Source organism: Scardinius erythrophthalmus (genome assembly GCF_964197995.2).
Source record: "Scardinius erythrophthalmus genome assembly, chromosome: 22".
Lineage (NCBI taxonomy): Eukaryota > Metazoa > Chordata > Actinopteri > Cypriniformes > Leuciscidae > Scardinius > Scardinius erythrophthalmus.
Window position 1 is genome coordinate 8,194,003 of NC_138242.1, and position 21,289 is coordinate 8,215,291.

Sequence of the window (21,289 nt, forward strand, 5' to 3'; positions counted from 1 at the left end):
TGTCTGGTTGTATGCTGACAAAGAGGTCAAACCCCAGGGAAAATACAGTAACACCATCCAACGTTTCAATACAAATTTTTAATAAATCATTTTGAATCAGGGCTGTTCAGATGTTCTTTATTTAGCGCCCCTTTATAGTGTGCAAATACATGTTCATTTTCCCTTCTGGAACCCAACAAAAAAGTTTATCTATCTATCTATCTATCTATCTATCTATCTATCTATCTATCTATCTATCTATCTATCTATCTATCTATCTATCTATCTATCTATCTATCTATCTATCTATCTATCTATCTATCTATCTATCTATCTATCTATCTATCTATCTATCTATCGACGCAACTGACTCTGGTAGGTCACATGAGAGTAACATGTCGGATGTAGTTCAGTACGTCCAAATTTCATTCATACTACCCATATTCATACTATATACAGTAGAATGTTCTTTTTTAATAGTCGCAAAGTAAATTCAAATTCAAATGTAGTACCAACTCAGACAGTATGCGATTTCAGACGCAGCACATATCTTTGTAGTGTCTCACACACAAGAAATATACTTTTCATATTTTATTGTATGTCCTCTACAGTAGACATCAGGACTCTTCTACAGAGGCAAGACAACAAGGCAAGACAATCGAGGCATTTTCAAGGCATTTTATTTCAGTAATATCATCTGTAACATATTTGAATGTTCAGAATGCAAAAATAAAATTGCAATTAATTTTATATAGCTATAGCCCACTGTCCAATTTTGGGATTGGATAAAGCTCCTTCCTCCCTACAACCCTAGGAAAAGCGTAGAATGTCCTCAGTGGCATGGATGGTCTCACAAACATATGTCTTCTAAAGAGAACAAAATGGGCAGCTGGCCTCTTAAACTGATACAGCATATAAAATGGAACAGAGTAAGTCTGTTTTCCACATCATATCACGTTAGTATTGTGATGTGACTTTACTCAATTCATCCAAAACACATTATATAATATTTCAAACATAATTCAGCATGTCATTGACAGATTTCAGATCTCTGATTTGAGAACACAGTAATCTCGTGTCAGAATGAGTTTTTCATCCGTTACGGTAATATAAATGTCCATTCCTCTTGAAGGGAGTTTTGTCACACTTTATATTTCTGTTTCCCCGTCTCGCTGATGACGCAGATGTGCTGTGAAGGGGAAGACAACGCTTACGTGAGTCAAGTGATAAATAAAGCACAAAAAAGAGCTGTAAAAGTAACACAGCAAAATGTTTGCTTCTGCTTGTCTGCAATGTGACAGATAGATGTTTTCCATCACATTTACAGCTTCAGGAGGGGCTTGAACACATGATGTGTGAGGCTGATTAAAGTTTTCTAGGAAAGATGAATGCTGTGCTGCATGCCAGATTTCATTTGGATGTTCACCAAGTCCTGCTCAACACTCAGTGATGACATCCATGCTGCAGGTTCAGAGATTCATCTCTTATATAACGCTCTATGATGAGCTTTGAGATGGGGAGGCCTTTTTATGCAGCTCACCCAGAACTGAAAATCCTGTCATTAATTACTCACCCTCATGTCTTTCCAAACTCGTAAGACTTTCGTTCATCTTCAGAACACAAATGATGATTTTTTTAATGAAATCTGAGAGCTTTCTATCCCTCCATAGACAGCAACACAACTACCACTTTGATGCTTCAAAAAGGTCATAAAGAGATCATAAAAGTAATCCATGTGAATTGAGCGGTTTAGTCCAAATTTTCTGAAGAGACTTGTTCACTTATGACGAACATATTTAATTTAGGCTTTTATTTACTCAAATGAATGACATTTTTTTAATTTTTGGGTGAACTATCCCTTTAACAACCTTGATAGTTCATGCAGAACACGTTTTTGCATTTTGTGATCGCTTTAAATGATGAACAGATTGAATTGCTTTTGTTCTATTATAAACATTAATCAGCAAACATGAACAGAAGCTCAACCGAACCTGCTTGCGAGAACAAACCTCTTGTGGAAGTTCAAACGTGCTGCGTAACATGAGAATGAACCTCATTGGTTCCCTATCGTACGGTCACTACGACGTACGTCGTGGTGAACGACGAATAGGAATCTCGCTAGAGAGGCCAATCTACTTCGAGTGAAACTAAACAAGCCAATGCATATTGGCGTGCAATCATTTGCATCAGCTGTGCAGCCTCGCAGCGCGGGTATTTAACGAGCAGCTGGTGTGATTGCACTTCAGCTTTTTGCTTCGGAGCCGAGCGTTTCGATGCTGTTTAATCTACTGAGTGATCAAACAACGAGCAAGCTCTTCAAGATGATCTCTCGTGTCTGGTGCGGGCGATACAGCGCAGCAGCGGGGTCGACTTTCTTTTTCTCTCTCTTTTTGTTTTTGTGTTTCTGACTGAGCAAAACAAAAAAGCTGTTTTCACAGCTGGTAACGGTGCGCCAAGAGCGCTGAATAGCCGTTCTTATGGCTGGTAAGACCGCCGTGAAGAGAGACAGCGCACGTCAGGTTGCATATTCCTGTCTGTGTCCGCTGCGACCGTTCCCCTGCGTGCTTCAGTACCTAGGAGAGTATTTCCCTGAAAGAGCTTACATGGGTGTGAGTGGCGTCTTTCTAAAGATGACATTCCACCCGTGTGTTTCTGGTTGCGGTCGTTTCCTGTCCTCACTGACGGCCACGATCACTGTCTCGCATGCCTGGGAAACATGTGAGACTGTGTTCGTGGGTGGTTCATGTTCTCGCACGGGAACATGACCACGTCGGCACGCCGGTCAACTCTTCTTTCTCCGGAAAGTTGAGTCCCCTCTGTTGTTGGCCAGCCGCTGCTGTGTGTAAAAGCACAGCTGCAGGTCTGCTCGACACTCTGGGGGACCATGAGCGAGAGCGTTCGCGGGGAAAACCCGACGGATCTCTCGCTCCTCAGCTCGTCGTGTGCCGTTGTCACGGCAACCCAGCGCTCGCTCGGCGCTCTAGGTGCGCGGTCTCCTTGTCTATTCTCTGTTGTAGCGCCCTCCCTGGTGGCCACCAGGAGAGGTCTACTTCAGTAAAATGGCTTGGGTGATCTGAGAGCTGAGGGCTTCTCCTTCGGGGAACCAACCCCCTAGGGCCCCTCCCTCTCTAGCGCATCACAAGCTGTGCAGCTTATGGATGAGATTGCTGGTCCTTCAAAATTGGAGGAACCTAGCGTTTCATTCAGGGCTCCAGCTGAGGGCAGATGTCGATTGCTGCATCGGAGAGAGGGCCTGTTTGTTCTGGAAATGAGGGTATGCTGAGTTCCCACTGTAATAGTGTGTGTGCTTATGCTGAATCAGATTCAGAACTGACAGCCATGCTTTCCCGGGTCTTTCTCGGATGTGCATTGAAAACTTAGGAGTATGGAGCTATATTGGTGCCAAAATATGGAACGCCAAAAGTGCCAAATTCTGTTAAGTTTTCACCTCTCTCGCTACCCTCGTTGGTGGGGTGGCTGTGCCTCTGGCGAGCCACCTCTGCCCTGCATGCGAGGCCAAGGCACTCTTATTGCACGAGGGTAGTTCTGAGCCGGAGTTGAGCTGCACTTGTCGACTGACCGTGTTCAAGTCACAGCGCAGGCCCTCGGCCAGACGATGTCCACCTTGGTGGTCCAGAAGCGCCCCTGGCTGTCCTTGCAGAGGTGCGAGACGTCGTCAAAGTACGCTTTCTCGATGCTCCCATCTCACAAGGTGGCCTTTTCGGCGACACTGTTGAGAATTGGCCCAGCAGTTCTCCGCAGTCAGCAGCAGACTGAAGTGCTTCCCCGACGTACCACCAGAGTGCCTCGTGGGCTGCCCCTCAGTCTACTTGTCGCCAAGGTTGTCATCCCCTGCAAAAAATAAATAAATAAAAATAAAAATAAAAACACTCCGACACAGCCTGCTCTACTGTGTCCGTTGCAGGAGGATGACACCGCCCGTCTCAGCCACTGTTTAAGTGGTCGGTGAAACAATCACCCCTGAGATGGGTGACCCGGAGATGGATGGAGCTGCTCTTTTCTGGTGGAGGGCCGGGGAACAAATTTTTTGAGTGTTCCACCACTGGAGTCACAGTGGTACCCAAATTCTCAAAAAAAAAAAAAAAAGAGCAGTTTTATCTGTCCCTGGGTCTGAAGAGGGCCAGGGGAGCAGTGGGAGGACAGAATCCTCACCACTCTCATCCGCCTCTTCTATCGCCAGCAGGCAACAGTGTGCGGTTCGAGAATGCAACCAAGCTGCCTCCTGCACCTCCTGCCTCGTGGATTCAGGTAAGTGTTGCACAGCACACTCAGACTCCGCTACGGGCCGCCTCCCAGAGAGAGCCTTCCGAGCTGAGCCCTGTCTTCCACCTCGCTGCCCCACTCCGGGTAAGCCTACGGTCCCTTTGGTCCCGCTTGTACGGTCTCTGCGAGCCTGGCTAGCGCTCCCCAGTCCGTCTTGCTGGCTTATTCGGACCATCAGGCTCGGCTATGCGATTCAGTTCGCCCGGCGTCCCCCAAGTTTCGGGCCATCCACTCCACTTAAGTGAGAGCAGCCGATGCCCATGTCTTGCGCGTGGAGATCGCAGTCCTACTGGCGAAGGACGCGATAGAGCCGGTCCCTCCAGCCGATATGAGGTCAGGGCACTACAGTCCCTACTTCATTGTACCCAAGATAGGTGGTGGGTTACGACCGATCTTGGATCAGTGAGTTTGAATTGGAGCCTTCACAAGCTACCGTTCAAAATGCTCACGCAGAAACGCATTTTCGAATGCATCCGTCCCCGAGATTGGTTTGCAGCGATCGACCTGATGGACACGTACTTTCATGTCTCGATTCTTCCTCGACACAGGCCGTTTCTGCGCTTTGCGTTCGAGGGTCGAGCATATCAGTACAAGGTCCTGCCCTTCGGGCTGGCCCTGTCTCCCCGTGTGTTCACGAAAGTCACGGAGGGGGCCCTTGTTCCCATGAGAGAACAGGGCGTTCGCATCCTCAACTATCTTGATGACTGGCTCATACTAGCACACTCTCGAGATCAGTTAAGCGAACACAGGGACCTCGTGCTCAGGCACCTCAGCCAGCTGGGCCTTCAGGTCGACTGGGAAAAGAGCAAACTCGCCCCCGTGCAGAGGTTCTCTTTTCTCGGTATGGAGTTGGATTCGGTCGTTCAGACAGCGCGCCTCACAGAGCAGCGCACTCGGTCGGTGTTGAACTGCTTGAACACGTTCTAAGGCAGGACAGCGGTCCCACTGAAATTCTTTCAGAGGCTCCTGGGGCATATGGCAGCGGCAGCAGCGGTAACTCCGCTCGGCCTGCTCCATATGAGACCGCTTCAGCACTGGCTTCATGGCCGAGTCCCGAGATGGGCGTGGCATCACGGCACTCACCGGGTGGCAATCACTCCGGAGTGCCGCCAGACCTTCAGTCCGTGGTCAGACCCCTCGTTCCTTCGGGCAGGAGTCCCCTTGGAACAGGTGTCCAGGCATGCTGTGGTTTTCACAGATGCCTCTGCCACGGGCTGGGGTGCCACGTACAACGGGCATGCAGTGTCAGGGGTGTGGACGGGCCCCCAACTGCATTGGCACATCAACTGCCTCGAGTTGCTAGCAGTACGTCTCGCTCTGAGCCGCCTGAAAAGGCCGCTACAGGGCAGAGACGTGCTGGTCCGTACGGACAACACTGCGACCGTTGCGTATATCAACCGTCAAGGTGGTCTACGCTCCCGTCGCATGTCGCAACTCGCCCGCCATCTCCTCCTTTGGAGTCAGAAGCATCTGAGGTCGCTTCGAGCCATGTATGTCCCCGGTGTGCTCAACCGTGTGGCCGACGAGCTATCACGAGCTGTGCTCCCGGGAGAATGGCGACTCCACCCCCAGGCGGTTCAGCTGATCTGGAGAGAGTTCGGAGAGGCTCAGGTAGACCTGTTTGCCTCCTCAGAGACCTCCCACTGCCGGTTGTTTTACTCCCTGACCGAGAGAACACTCGGCACGGATGCACTGGCACACAGCTGGCCCCGGGGCCTCCGCAAATATGCGTTTTCCCCAGTGAGCCTACTTGCACAGACCCTGTGCAAAGTCAGGGAGGACGAGGAGCAGGTCCTTCTGGTGGCTCCCTATTGGCCCACCCGGACTTGGTTCCCAGAACTTATGCTCCTCGTGACAGTCCCTCCCTGGCCCATTCCTCTGAGGAAGGATCTTCTGACTCAGAGACGGGGCACCCTTTGGCACCCGCGTCCGGACCTCTGGAAACTCCATGTCTGGTCCCTGGACGGGACGCGGAGGTTCTAGGTGACTTACCCCCAGAGGTACTTAACACCATCACTTCTGCGCTACCGCCGTCTACGAGACGTGCGTACGCCTTGAAGTGGAACCTGTTCGTCGAGTGGGTTCCTCCCGCAGAGAGGACCCCCGAAGATGTTCGATAGGGTCAGTGCTTTCCTTCTTGCGGCAAGGGTTGGAGCGAAGGCTGTCTCCCTCCACCCTTAAAGTACATGCTGCTGCTATTTCAGCATATCATGACCACATAGATGGCAAAACAGTTGGGAAGCACGACCTGGTCGTCAGGTTCCTTAGGGGGGCGAGACGATTAAATCCTCCTCGTCCCCCCTCCATACCCTCTTGGGACCTTTCCCTGGTGCTCCGAGCACTTCAGGATGCTCCCCTTGAGCCTTTGCAGTCAGCAGACTTAAAGCTTCTCTCCTTGAAGACTTTGCTGCTGATTGCACTGGCCTCGATCAAGAGGGTAGGGGACCTGCAAGCATTTTCGGTCGACGAATCGTGCCTAGAGTTCAGGCCGGGTGACAACCATGTTGTACTGAGACCCCGGCCTGGCTATGTGCCCAAGGTTCCTACCACTCCCTTTAGAGATCAGGTAGTGAACCTGCAAGCGCTGCCCCTGGAGGAGGCAGACCCAGCCCTGGCTTTGCTCTGTCCCGTTCGCGCTCTGCGTATGTACGTGGACAGAACCCAAAGCGTCAGGACCTCAGACCAGCTCTTTGTCTGTTATGGAGGCCAGCAGAAGGGAAAGGCTGTCTCCAAGCAGGGGATGGCCCACTGGATAGTGGATGCCATCGCCTTGGCTTATGAAGCTCAAGGCGTGCCCTGCCCGCTCAGGTTGCATGCACACTCCACGAGAGGCGTTGCATCCTCTTGGGCGCTGGCACGTGGCTCCTCGCTAACAGATATCTGTAGAGCTGCGGGCTGGGCGACACCTAACACGTTCGCTAGATACTATAGCCTACGTGTAGAGCCCGTGTCCTCCCGTGTTTTCACCCTAAACGGGTAGAAACACTGTGAGTACCGGCTCTGTCGGCTTGCTGCACCCTACTGTGCACCCTTATTGCTCCAGAGTCAAAACCTGTCGAGTCCTCCAAACACCCTCGGCCCGGACGTGGCGGAGCGTCCGGTGCCAGGCCTTTATCCGCTGAATCCTTGAGAACCGGGTCTAGGCTGGGTCCCATATGTGTGACCCTACAGGGATCCCATATGTGTATATCTTCCACGGCTGCTCCTAAACGGAAGCCTGTGTCTTTCCCTTGGGCTAAGTCACCCATTATTCATATGCAGTACAACCCTTGGGTTAGTCCATATGTCTTTTCCCACATAACTCTTCTTAAGAATGTGGTTCCCGCAGCGTTCCCCTCCCTCAGTTCGGGCACGCTTTCCCAGTGTTATCCAATATCTCACTGTATGGGTTATCACGGAACAACAGTGTGGATACTCTTGGTGTAAGCCCTCTCCTATCGTCCTTACAGGCAAGAAGGTGTTGAGGCTTGCTCAGGGCGCTGGATGGGGTGCAGCAGCTGTGGCACTTTGGTAGGGATTCCTATTCGTCGTTCACCACGACGTACGTCGTAGTGACCGTACGATAGGGAACGTCTCGGTTACATATGGTAACCCTCGTTCCCTGAGGGAGGGAACGGAGACGTACGTCCCGTCGCCACATCTGCTGCGACCCGCCGGGGCAGCCAGCTCACCGGCTCGGCTCCTCAGCAAAAAACTGAAGTGCAATCACACCAGCTGCTCATTAAATACCCGCGCTGCGAGGCTGCACAGCTGATGCAAATGATTGCACGCCAATATGCATTGGCTCGTTTAGTTTCACTCGAAGTAGATTGGCCTCTCTAGCGAGATTCCTATTCGTCGTTCACCACGACGTACGTCTCCGTTCCCTCCCTCAGGGAACGAGGGTTACCATATGTAACCGAGACGTTCTCGCACATCAAGTGAACATGCTTGAGCTTCCGTTCACCACAACTGATGTGTGTATTGATGAATGTTTAAATGTGAATAAAAGCCTAAATTCAATCTGCTCATCATATGAAGTGATCGAGTCTCTTTGGACTAAACCGCTCAATTCATATGGATTCATTTTATGATTTCTTAATTAATATTTTGAAGCGTCAGTCGCATAGCTGTCTATGGAGGGATAGAAAGCTCTTCACAAATGAAAAAATCTTCATTTGTGTTTCAGAGATGAATGAAAGTCTTACAGGTTTGAAATCACATGAGGGTGAGAAATTAATGACAGAATTTTCATTGTTGCATTTTCCTGTTGCTCTAGAGATGAGTTGACTGGATAAAAAAATTGGCACTACCTTAACATGCCTAATGTTCGTACATTCATCCTCTCATCGATCTTCATCTTCAAAAGGTCATGGAATTTAACAAAAATGGACATAATCTTACATTGAGGTCCCTGAAGTACTCATTGTAGTCCAGAGCGTAACCCACCACAAAACGGTTGGGAATGACAAATCCAACATCTGCAGACAAACACAAGTTATCAGTTCTCACGAATCACATCCGTGTTCAGATAATCATATTGTGATCCATTAAGGCCCATTTCCGCTGGGCAGAAGTATGTTTGAGCACCCTTGAGCACTCACAGTCAGGGAGCTCTGCCGCCCCGTGAGGAACCCTCTTCACCAGCAGCCTGAGGGAAGAGACACAGGAACACATCAACACCCTTAACCTCCATTAGATCAAAACCATGAAAATGTTGAGGTCTGCAACTCTTCTTCAGCTTGATTTGATCTCAGGCCACGCATCCTCTTCCATTAGCTATGTTTCCGTCAGTGGTGTTTTAAAATGAGGAGGCAAATTTATGTCCGTTACACTTAATTTTCCTGGTCAAATAAACATTACATAAAAAAAGAAAATACAATCATATTTTGTATTTTTACACTATTTATCTATTTATTAAAACCAAGTATAAATTGAATCAAGTTAGTGTTTTTATGCATTTTGACATTTATTCCAAAATAATAACTAAAGGCAAGAACAATTAAACAATATATTTTATTTGTGAACTAATGCTCAGCTTTTCTTTTTAATAGCTAACTTATTTTCAGCAGTCATCAAGCTTGCACACACTGGTCACAGATACAGACACGAAGATGTACCTTTCATTTCCCCAAGCTATTGCTCACTAAAACCCCTACACAGTCATCATGTTTTCAGCTCATTTCAAGTTTGATTTTGGAGTGACATAAAGCGGTGATATCTAAGTGGCTGATTTGTTTACTTACTTTTTAATCTTCCCATTAACGCCATCATTGTCTATATTCAGGCCGATGTGCACAAAATCAAGAGGCGGGATTTATCACACAAACCAATCATTTCTAATCATAACTGATCATATCCAATCATAGCACGATGTTGGCATTTCCTCCTCTCACATGATCCCCCATTCCTTCTCAGTTACCCCCAACCAAACTCAGCGCACACTTTAAGGGGTTTGTTAAAAGTCGAAGGGCTCAAGGGAGGCACGCCTCCCGCTGTAACTTTACCCGCTGGTGTCGCTGTTGGACAGTGTTACTTTATAAAAACGAGTGACTTTTACACCTTTTAAAGTCACATTTTGTAATATTTGTGTCGTTTTATTTTTTGTAATATCAGTATTTTCGAATCCTGTCGTTTTATTTTTTGTAATATCAGTATTTTCGAATCCAGTTTTTTTAAGTAGACACTGCCTTCACTGCCCTTGTTTCCATCCGCCTATTTTTATGTGAATGTTTGGATATCTCATAAAAAAACACTGGGTGGAAGCGCTAAGATGCGCTAATTGCAATCGAAATTGGACAAACGTTTTAACCAGAATGTATGGAATGATATTCCGGACATTATTCAAAAGGAATTGCAAATTGTATTTGCAATTGCGTTTTCAAATTGTGGACGCATAAAATGTGACAATCCAAACGCAAATGCAAATCGCGCATTACCGTTTGCATTTTCGTTTAAGCAAACGCACAGTGACTGCCAAATTTAAAATGGAAATGCAAAGTCCGTTTGCAACTGTGTTTCCCATATCCCTGTCCTATCCTTCACAAAAAGCCTAATAGCTAGGCTACTTCACTGAGGTTGGCGAAGACAACATTACTGATGTTGCTGTTGGTCAAGGCCACGAAAACATTTAACTTTTCCAAAACAAAATGGCTTCTGAGTAAGAGGACATCTGTAGAGGATGTACTGTCATCAACTTGCTGCGCGAGCATCATAAGGTCCTCCACAATTTCACCAACTACCTCCAGTGTTTAAAATAAATCAGCGTCTGTCTGTTCAGGGCATCACCTCTTGACCGTCGACTGTGAGTGATGTCACGTCCCAACACGAACACGCCCCATAGCATAATCCCACCCTTGACGCTGATTGACAGGTTTCCGTGCAAGGCATCGGAAATGGAAATACTAAGGGAATTGCGATTTCATTTGAGTTTTGGCTGGCTACATACGCGACGCTGAGAAAGTGAAAATGCAGACGTGGTAATTGAAATTGCTATTTAAATATGACAGGGTCAAGACTCGTTAGATATGGGAAACACAGTTGCAAACGGACTTTGCATTTCCATTTTAAATTTGGCAGTCACTGTGCGTTCGCTTAAACGAAAATGCAAACGGTAATGCGCCATTTGCATTTGCGTTTGGATTATGTCACATTTTATGCGTCCACAATTTGAAAATGCAATTGCAAATACAATTTGCAATTCCTTTTGAATAATGTCCGGAATATCATTCCATAAGAATGCATTGCATTTGTCTCTGCATTACGTCAAACTCACCTTCTGTTTATTGCATTTCGTTTCCATGCTCTAAAGAGCAAGTCATTTATGATGTGCAAAAAAGAACCAGTGGCTTCTCAAATTGCAGCAACTTCCATTTTTACTACAGATATTTTGCACCAATTTCCCAGCAAGTGACGATTTTGTTCTCTTGAACACATGGGATGGAAACGGTACTTTATTCGCAAATGTTTTAATCGATATTCCAATTTTGTGCATTTGTTAAATTCACAACTTTAGATGGAAACATAGCTATTGCCTTAATGTAGTTCCCCTTCTCACCCTGCAACTTTAACCATTTTGGGCTGGAAAGTCTCCACGTGCTGTAGAAGGGCTTTCATTGTCTTTCCTGTGTCCACTATTGCCTGTGAGGAAATGAATACATATAAGATTACACTGTAATGGAGATATAGAGCTACATGCCTTGCTGTCTACAGTCATTCGGATGTTGTCTTCCTGTGGAGTTTTGCAGGTGCAGATTCCATGTGGATTTGCTCATAAGTGTTTGCTTTGATCTGAAATACTCTACTCTACTAGCAATTTTGTCAAGCAAATTCTTCATATACAGCACACAAGAAAACCTTGCAACTGATTTCAAAAGAGTTTGATTTTAGCTAACAATGCAATACACAAATCAGTCAAAAATTTGGTGTTGGTGAAATGCTTTTATGTTTTTGAAAGATGTTTCTTATGCTCACCAAGGCTGCATTTATTGGTTGAAAAATACAGTAAAACAGAAATATTGTGAAATATTAGTACTTTTTAAAATAACTGTTTTCTATTTTAATGTATTTTAAAATGTAATTTATTTCTGTGATGCAAAGCTGAATTTTCAGCATCATTACCCCAGTCTTCAGTGTCACATCTAATATACTGATTTGCTGCTCAAGAAACATTTCTTATTATTATCAATGTTGAAAACAGTTCAAATCTGATTTATATATACAGCCTTCACCCCTGGAGTGCAGCTATGATGCCTGAAAATCTGTCTAGGTAGCACAAGACTTTAAATTAGAGTTTAGTAACATAAATAAACGTACTTTCATAAATAAACGTACCAAAGTTATGGAAATAATGATCAACAGCACTGTTATTCAAAGCTGCAGCACATGGAGTGATCTACATGGGTCATTTCACTGGAAAACGTCTGATGTGAAATCTGATCTGAAAGGAAAATACCTTTCTACTCTATTGTTTTCCAGACAAATCCCAGACTACCCTGCACATGTGCCATGGGAATTGTTCATAACAAACTTTGTTTGCTTCTCTCTTGCATTTCATTTCAGTTAGTTTGTGTGATTTTGTTAATATATTTATATGTCTGCATACTTTGCTAAACCCACTGTGAAAAGCACAATCTTACCTCTACAATCAAGACGTTCTGTGTGGCATGTGAGGGGAAAAAAAGAGAGAGAATGTGTTAGAATTGAGAAAATCCAAAGGATTTAAAACAACATCCAAAAACAACAGAAACAACAAGAGAGAATCTGGATGTTATCATCATAGAAAACACACACTGTGATTGTTTGGTGGAGTATTTTAAGTAGATCTGATCCCATGCAAGCCCAGCCACCTCATTATATGGCATTCTATTATATTATTATATTATACTCATGTTTTCATGAGTAAACATCATAGAATGATCCATGGTCCAACCATGAAATGCCACATTAACAGTTTAATTTAGTCCTATTTGGGGTAATTTATTCATATTTTCAGTAATCTTTTTTCCCATCATAAGAACTTCATGGATCATGTAATTTCTTAGATGAACGTGCAATACACCACCGTTCAAAAGTTTGGGGTCGGTAAGATTGTTTTATGTTTTTGAAGAAACCTCTTATTCTCACAAAGGCTGCCTTTATTTGATCAAAGACTGCAATATTGTGAAATATTATTCCAAATTAAAATATCTGTTTGCATATATTTTAAAATGTAATTCATTCCTGTGAATCATTACTCCAGTCTTCAGTGTCACATGATGCTTCAGAAATCATTCTAAGATGCTGATTTGCTGCTCAAGAAACATTTCTTATTGTCGATGTTGAATACATTTGGGCTGCTTAATATTTTTGCAGATACCAGTTATTTTGTTTCAGGGTTATTTGATGAACAGCATTCATCTGATATAGAAATCTTACTGACCCCAAAGTTTTAACTGAAATGCATTCTAGACAAGCTAGAGAAATGACAGATGACAGATTACTGGTAATGAATATAATCAATAACAGTCATCTGCTCACTATAAATCTGCCTGAAATCTCTATATCGGACACATCTGTAATAATAAAGCCATTCTGGATGCTGTACCATGACTATAGAAGGGAGTGAACAAAAGAACTGCAAACCTGACGATTATTCTTGTGGATTTGTCATAGTCAGGTCCCAAAATAGATAAATAGCCCTGGATAAGATGCAGTAGGCATTTTTGAGGAAAAGTACTTCAAGTGTTGTTTCTATATGATTTTTAGGTGCTGAATCCATTTCTGCCGTATAACAAGTTGTAAACATCACTGTTTTGGCATAAACAATAAAAACAAAATGGCTGCCAAAAAAAAGTTTAAACATTAAACATTACAACTAAAACTATGCATTCTCAGAATATTTAAACATGTAAACAATGAAAAAACAACATTAACATGAAAGGGATAGTTTTTAATGGCTGCTGGAATTATGCCAAGGTACACTGGGAAGCATATATCAGTGGAAATATGCAATTATGGCCAGCCCGAAGGGGGGAACTTGGAATACACATGACCCCAGGGGGGTCATATTGAGAATCACTGGGGTGTCCACCTGCAGGTGGAATATTTCAAACCCAGGGGTGGCAAGGTAGCTTGCCGAGGGAAAGACACATGCTCAGAGAGGCTTACAGTGGACTACACACGTGGGGGTTGCCCAGAGGCCGTGTTAGGTGTCGCCCAGCCTGCAGATCTACATATGTCTGTTAGCGAGGCGCCATGCGCTAGAGCCCAAGAGGATGCCACACTCCGGGTGGAGCAGGCCGTCACATCAAGGGGGCATGGTCGACCTTGCTGCTGGTAAGCCAAAGCAATGGCATCCACTATCCAGTGAGACAACCTTTGCTTGGAGAGAGCCTTTCCCTTCAGCTTCCCACCATGACAGACAAAGAGCTGGTCTGAAGTCCTGAAACAATGCATCCTGTCTACGTAAGTATGGAGGGTGCGTACTGGACAGAGCAGTGCCAAGGCTGGGTCTGCGTCCTCCAAGGGCAGCGCTTGCAGGTTCACCACCTGGTCTCGAAAGGGTGTGGTGGGAACCTTGGGCACATATCCAGGCCGGGGTCTCAGGATCACGTAAGAGTTAGCTGGTCCAAATTCCAGGCACACTTCGTCACCCGAAAATGCCTGCAGGTCCCCTACCCTCTTGATGGAGGCCAATGCAACCAGGAGCACTGTCTTCATTGACAGGAACTTAAGCTCCACTGATTGCAAAGGCTCAAAGGGAGCACTCTGCAGAGCAGTTAAAACCACAGAGAGGTCCCAAGAGGGAACGAGAGGAGGGCGAGGAGGATTCAGTCTCCTCGCTCCTCTCAGGAAACTGATGATCAGGTCGTGCTTTCCAATGCACTTACCATCAACTGCATCATGATGTGTGGCAATGGCGGCACCATACACTTTCAGGGTGGAGGGAGACAACCTTCGCTCCAACCCTTCTTGCAAGAAGGAAAGCACGACACTGATCGGGCCTTTCGTGGGTTCTTTAAGTTTAGAAGAACACCAGTTGACAAAGAGGTTCCACTTCAACGCATAGGCATGTCTCGTGGACGATGCTCTAGTCTAGCGGAAGTGATGGTAGCCACCACCGCTGGTGGTAGGGTACTCAAACCTGCCTCGTCCCGTCCAGGAACCACACATGGAGGTTTCAAAGATCGGGACGAGGGTGCCATAGGGTGCCCCATCCCTGAGAAAGCAGGTTCTTTCTCAGAGGAATTGGCCAGGGAGGTGCTGTCGCGAAGAGTACTAGTTCTTGGAACCAGGTGCGGTTGAGCCAATACGGGGCAACCAAAATTACCTGCTCCTCGTCCTCCCTGATCTTGCGCAAAGTCTACGTAAGAAGGCTCAATGGGGGAAAACGCATACTTGCAGAGGCCCCGCGGCCAGCTGTGCGCCAGTGCATCCGTGCCGAGCGTGCCCTCGGTCAGAGAATAAAACAGGTCGCAGTGGCAAGAGTCGTGGGAGGCAAACAGATCTACCTGTGCGTCCCCGAACTGATCCCAAATCAGATGAACCGACTGGGGATGGAGTCCCCATTCTCCAGCGAGAGGCCGAAACAGAGACATATCAGCTTCACGGTTCAGGTCTCCCGGGATATGAATGGCTCGAAGCGACCTCAGATGCTTCTGACTCAATATGAGGAGGTGGCAGGCGAGTTGCGACATACGGCGGGAGCGCAGACCACCTTGTCGGTTGATGTACGCTACTGTGGCGGTATTGTCTGATCGGACTAATACGTGCTGACCCCTGAGCAACGCACAGAAGCGGTGCAGGGTGAGACGTACAGCCAGCAACTCGAGGCAATTGACATGCCAAAGGCGCTGGGGTCTTGTCCAGGAGCCTGCGGCAGCATGTCCATTGCACATGGCGCCCTAGCCCATTATGGAGGCATCTGTTGATACAACAACATGCCAGGAAACTCATTCTATGGGCACTCCAGCCCATAGAAAACTGAGGTTCGTCCACGGGGTGAAGGTCTGATGGCAGTCACTGGGACTCGGAGCGTGCCGTGTTGCCATGCCCACCTCGGGACTTGATCGTGAAGCCAAAGCTGAAGCGGTCTCATATGAAGCAAGCCGAGCGACGTTACTGCGGCTGCGGATGCCATATGCCCCAGGAGCCTCTGAAATAGTTTCAGTGGAACCGCACTCTTGCCCTCGAACTGACGAAGGCAAATTAGCAGTGACTGCGCGCGTACGCTCATAAGCTGCATGCACATGGCGACCGAGTCGATTTCCATACCGAGAAAAGAGATCCTCTGCACGGAGCAGAGTTTGCTCTTCTCCCAGTTGACCCGAAGGCCCAGACAAGCTAGGTGCCGCAGCACTAGGTCCCTGTGTTCGCAAACCTTGTCTCGAGAGTGAGCTAGGATCAGCCAGTCGTCGAGAGGAACAAGGGCTGCCTCGACAACCTTTGTGAAGACGCGAAGAGACAGGGCTAGCCCGAAAGGGAGAACCGCGCACTGGTATGTCTGCCCCTCGAATTATATATATATATATATATATACTGGTATGCCTCATTTGCATATGTAAACATGACATTTCAGAAAACTTGTAATACAAAAAATGTCTGTCTCTATGTAAGTGAAAAACTGGAAAGGTTTTATGGTGATATCTATAACTTAAACTTTTTACCCTATCCACCTGTAGTGTTTTGGCTGTGAATATTGCACCTATTGTTTCAATGACAATTACAAGAAAATGGGACCCTTATTTCAATGTTATACGGTGGATCCTTATTCAGGAGACATTGAACTTTCTAAAAATGTGGTATAACAACTTTTCCTCAAAAATGCCTACAGGGTTACCCAATCTTGAAGATTCGGACCTGACTATCATAAGAAGTGACCCATTTGCCTTGAGAACAGCTTCAGTCCTGCTTGGAGGGCTGGATGATATTGCACCATTCATCAAGGATACAGCCTCTGGCTCTTTGCATGATAGAGGTGGGAATCTATTTGCAGTTTTGTGCACCAGAATGTTTCAATAATGGATAATGTTGAGGACTGATGAGGCCAAGAAAAGCACTTGATGCTTGTAAAAACACGTTTTTGAGTTCTTGAACAGTTCGACCGGTTTTATGGTGTCATGATTGTGCTAGAAATATGTGTTCTGCACAGGATGGAACGGCTCTCATATTTTTTATTGGTCAAATTATGATTACCACAGTATACCCAGTCAGATTCTCGTTCTAGATCTAGGTTCACTGGATAGATCCTGTCAAGTCTCATGTCAAAGAATTATACCTAAAAATACAATTAAAAACTGATTACAAAGGATCTATATCTTGACTCCATATCTTAAATCTTAGCAGGCATTACTCCAGTCTTCAGTGTCACATGATCCTTCAGAAAACTGCTTCATATTTTTGTGGCAACCATGATACTTTTTTTTTTTTTTTTTTTTTTTTGAACAAACAAGTCCTGGTAGTTCAGAAATGTCTCAGTCTTATAAGGTCTCAGAACTCTGGATATAATGATGTGGTTTGTTGTTGAAAACCTCAGACATATGAACACCAGCCTTAGAAGCTGTATGTACTTTCTCACTAAACTCGCTAACCTAAATAGTCCTACTATATGAGAAATAGTGTTTCAGTTACTAATGGGCTAATAAAGCCCATTTTCATGCATTCTTATGACTAATAAGCAAACATGCGCAATACCTTTCCTTTCAGCATGGAGAGGTCGTCTGGTCCAATAATGTGCAGATCTTCAGTGGACTGGTCATTCTGTAAAAGACACAGAGACAGACGTTAAAAGCCCCCTTCGGTGGCCCTGTCAGCACATATGATCTTACAGTCTCTATACACATGTCCCGACAGAAGCCGCTTTTGTCTGCTGAGAACAATTGGGTTGCGTCCTCTTCTCAGGGTCAAGTTGAACCTTTGTGAAGGGGTGAAGTGGCTCTTCTGTGCTTGAGAAGAACGTTCTGGGATGGTTGTGTTCAGACAGGAAGCGGGACCATGATGATGGAGGCTCCTTAGGGGCCCATGAGTTACAGGAAAACACAGACTGTGAAGACCCACCCAACCATGACAGAACAACTTGACCTTTACTGTATCCCCTTCGATTGGATTTTCTCGGTGTATTTCAATTACAGATAAACATATATTGTGATAAAATACTGGTATAGTACTAAAAGTCATATTTGATTACTGCAGTAGTACATTTGGATTTCTCTATCATGGTAGAAAAAAATGTCATTGTGTGGACATTTTTGTCAGTCTGAGTCAAGAAGTTGATGTTAAAATGTCTGACACACTCACACTCTCTCTACTCTCTCTCTCTCTCTCTCTGTCTCTCTCTCTCTCTCTCTCTCTCTCACACACACACACACACACACACACACACACACACACACACACACACACACACACACACACAGACGTCGTGTTTTCATGTTTTATGGGGACTTTCCATAGACATAATGATTTTTATACTGTACAAACTGTATATTCTATTCCCTTACACTAACCATATCCCTAAACCTACCCATCACAGAAAACTTTCTGCATTTTCACATTTTCAAAAAAACATCACTTTTTTGATTTATAAGCCATTTTCCTCATGGGGACCAAAAAATGTCCACACGAACAAGGATTTCGGATATTGCCATCCTTGTGGGGACATTTTGTCCCCATAATGTAGGGTTTACCAGGCCACACACACACACACACACACACGCACGCACGCACGCACGCACACACACACACACACACACACACACACACACACACACACACACACACACACTTAGCTATATAAATGGGGATATTCCATAGAGGTAATGGTTTTTATTCAGTACAAACTGTATATTATCTCCCCTTACACTAACCCTATCCATCCCATCACACAAAACTTTCTGCTTTAAAAAAAAAAAAAAAAAAAAACTTTAATTACTTTATTTTTACACCAGATTTACAGACATCCCTAAAGGAATTTTTCTGGAGATTTTGTCAGGTTTTGCTCACTTCTGGGTACAAATTTGTCCCCAAAATAACACACACACACGCACGCACACACACACACACACACACACACACACACACGCACAGCGAAATTAAGAATTAAGATGGTCCCATGTCTGTGGTATAGGTATTCAGGCAACTGCACTCCAATGTCACACTCTGCACAATAGACATACAGTATTGCATACAGCAGAAATAATAGAGTAGCATAGAAGAAACACGCTACTCTGAGCACATGCACATCTTTCTGAATAACATGTGCACAGCATTAGAGTGCCCTCTGCTGACTACAGCTGATGATGGCCACTTTACCTCAGTTACAAAGCATTTACACAAATGATTGGCAGAGTATTTGCACTAGAGGGCTACACTAAGTGCAAACAGCAGTGTAAGAAATATTGTAAAAAGTGTAAATATTGTTAGATGCTATTATACTTAGCTAGTGCAAATAGTGGCAAATACTAACAAATACTTTGCACGTCAGTGTATTGTAGTACACTGTAAAACAGTATCTAATAACGGTTTATATGCTTATATTGATTCAGATCATGAATAAATGTTGCCTTATTAGGACCTTACTTGTCTCTGTCCCTATAAGGCCCTCCTCTACACCTACACCTACCCATAGCCTCATTGAACCTGCTAATCAGTAAAGGTGTATTTTAAGGTCCAGGAAAGGATGGTTGTATATGATAATACTTTGCAAGGCTATGTGATCGACTGTATGCATAGTATTCGCATATGAGCTGCACGTGTCGCGTCCAATCAACGCTAGAACACCAAATCAAATTTCTCTTTATTTTCACTTTTCGAATATTTCCTAAAAAATTTTAAATAACGCTCTCTTTTTCCTTTATTTTTTTTAATAAACGCCTGATTTGTACTCATATTGGTCACTGGGTCACTATCTTTAATCGCCATGCCACGTTTAGCTATGGTGACTAGCCAGTTTTTTTTTTTTTACCTGATTCTACCAGTCAATGGTGGGCGGAGAAAGTGTAAATAGCCTTTGCCAAAGAGATGGCCTATTTGCTATTTATTTTAAAATTATCTTGCAGTGTATTCTTTTTTTCCAGTGTGGTAAGTTTGGTCATTTCTGGGTGTAAACATGAGTTGATGTGGATGTAAGGGGTGTGTAAACTATGGTTTTTATCAGTAAAAAAAGTAAGATAAACCAGGTAAGATGTTTTAAAAGGTATGCACTGAGAAACATGATAGAGTTTTAGCTATTATGCATACGATTTCTGCTTCTCCTCACCAGATAGCTCTTAAAGCGGATGAACTCTACTCTGGTGGTCAGTCTTCTGTTGGCGCTGCGACTCTGAGCTTTGATTGACTCCACCAGGTCAGAACAGAACTTGTATCCTCCCTTCAGAACACACAGAACCATCATGTCATGATGGCCGATGTCTTCAAGGATGTCTCTGGCCAGACACTCAATCCTACAAATCACATTAGATCACAATGTTAGGAACTGTGTATGTGGAGGTCATGTGATTCCATAAATTAGATTTAAGGGTCACATGAAGTTAATGTGCAAAGTTGTAGATCAACCCAAATTACTGTGGAATGTGATTGTGGAGCAGAAAGCACAAGGCTAAACAATGATAAAAATGAATATTTGAAAGTTCATGTTTTTACATCATACTCATGGAAAACAGATATTTAACAGCATTTAGCAATATTGTTTTTGGTTTTTAATAATGGTTTTCAAAATGCCAGACATAAATAAGTAACACAAATAGTGAAGTAGTTTTAAATGACAATTTCTCAATAATATCCTAGTTGTTTCTCAAACATTTTGCTGAAGTTTTCTGCTCCTCGGATTTGTCTTCAGAGAAAAAGATCCCAGTTTCTATTCTAGAGATTCAGAAAATTTCTCCACAAAGTCTCAAACTGTGCTCAGATTTGCCAAGATCTATAGTTTACAAAGTCAGAAATCTCAATATGAACTCCAAATTTGACCAAATTACCTGTTCTGATCTAAAGTTGTGTTTGTTATCACTTATCAATGCACAGTGAACTAACATGAATTTTTACATTTTTGCAAATGTTATGATATGTGTCCAGAAGAGTGTGTTTACCTGTTCATAATGACTCCATGAGGGATGTACACACACTCCAGATCACCCTGGTAATGCTCAGGATAATTAAACAGCTCCAAACTGTAACCTGACCACCCGTCTTTAATCTATATCAACAGTCAATCATATAATATAAAACAGTTCATAGTAAGGTTTGAGTAGTAGAAAAAAAAAACTATGCAAATTGAACAAGCTGCCTTGTCATCTCAGTTGAAATTGCAATGAATAAAATTCAATATGTCAGGCATATTTACCACAACTCCTGGTTCTTTTCTCTGAACATCTGCCATGCTCGTGGTCATATGAGCGAGAGTGCATAAAACTGAAGCTCCCTGAGAGAGGACGAGATGTAGTTTACACACACCCACTTTATATCACTAAACACAGTGGGATGCGTTTTACATGTTTTCATTATCAAAATATCCCAATACTTTCCTTTTTGATAGACATAGACATAGTTTAGTTAAAATATGTATAATGGCTTT

At 44.5% G+C, this 21,289-nt stretch overlaps 1 protein-coding gene across 1 annotated transcript; it reads right to left on the bottom strand.

Annotated features, from left to right (window-relative positions):
- Positions 1 to 744: 744 nt before the first annotated feature.
- Positions 745 to 21,106, bottom strand: prtfdc1a (phosphoribosyl transferase domain containing 1a; the record flags this gene model as incomplete). The annotated part of the gene is made up of 9 exons (XM_081352966.1): positions 745 to 1,168; positions 8,647 to 8,723; positions 8,847 to 8,893; positions 11,300 to 11,382; positions 12,381 to 12,398; positions 17,416 to 17,481; positions 19,979 to 20,162; positions 20,805 to 20,911; positions 21,059 to 21,106. 9 exons carry the CDS (start codon positions 21,104 to 21,106, stop codon positions 1,121 to 1,123), a joined length of 678 nt encoding a protein of 225 aa, XP_081209092.1. The 3' UTR covers positions 745 to 1,120.
- Between the last annotated feature and the right edge of the window lie 183 nt (positions 21,107 to 21,289).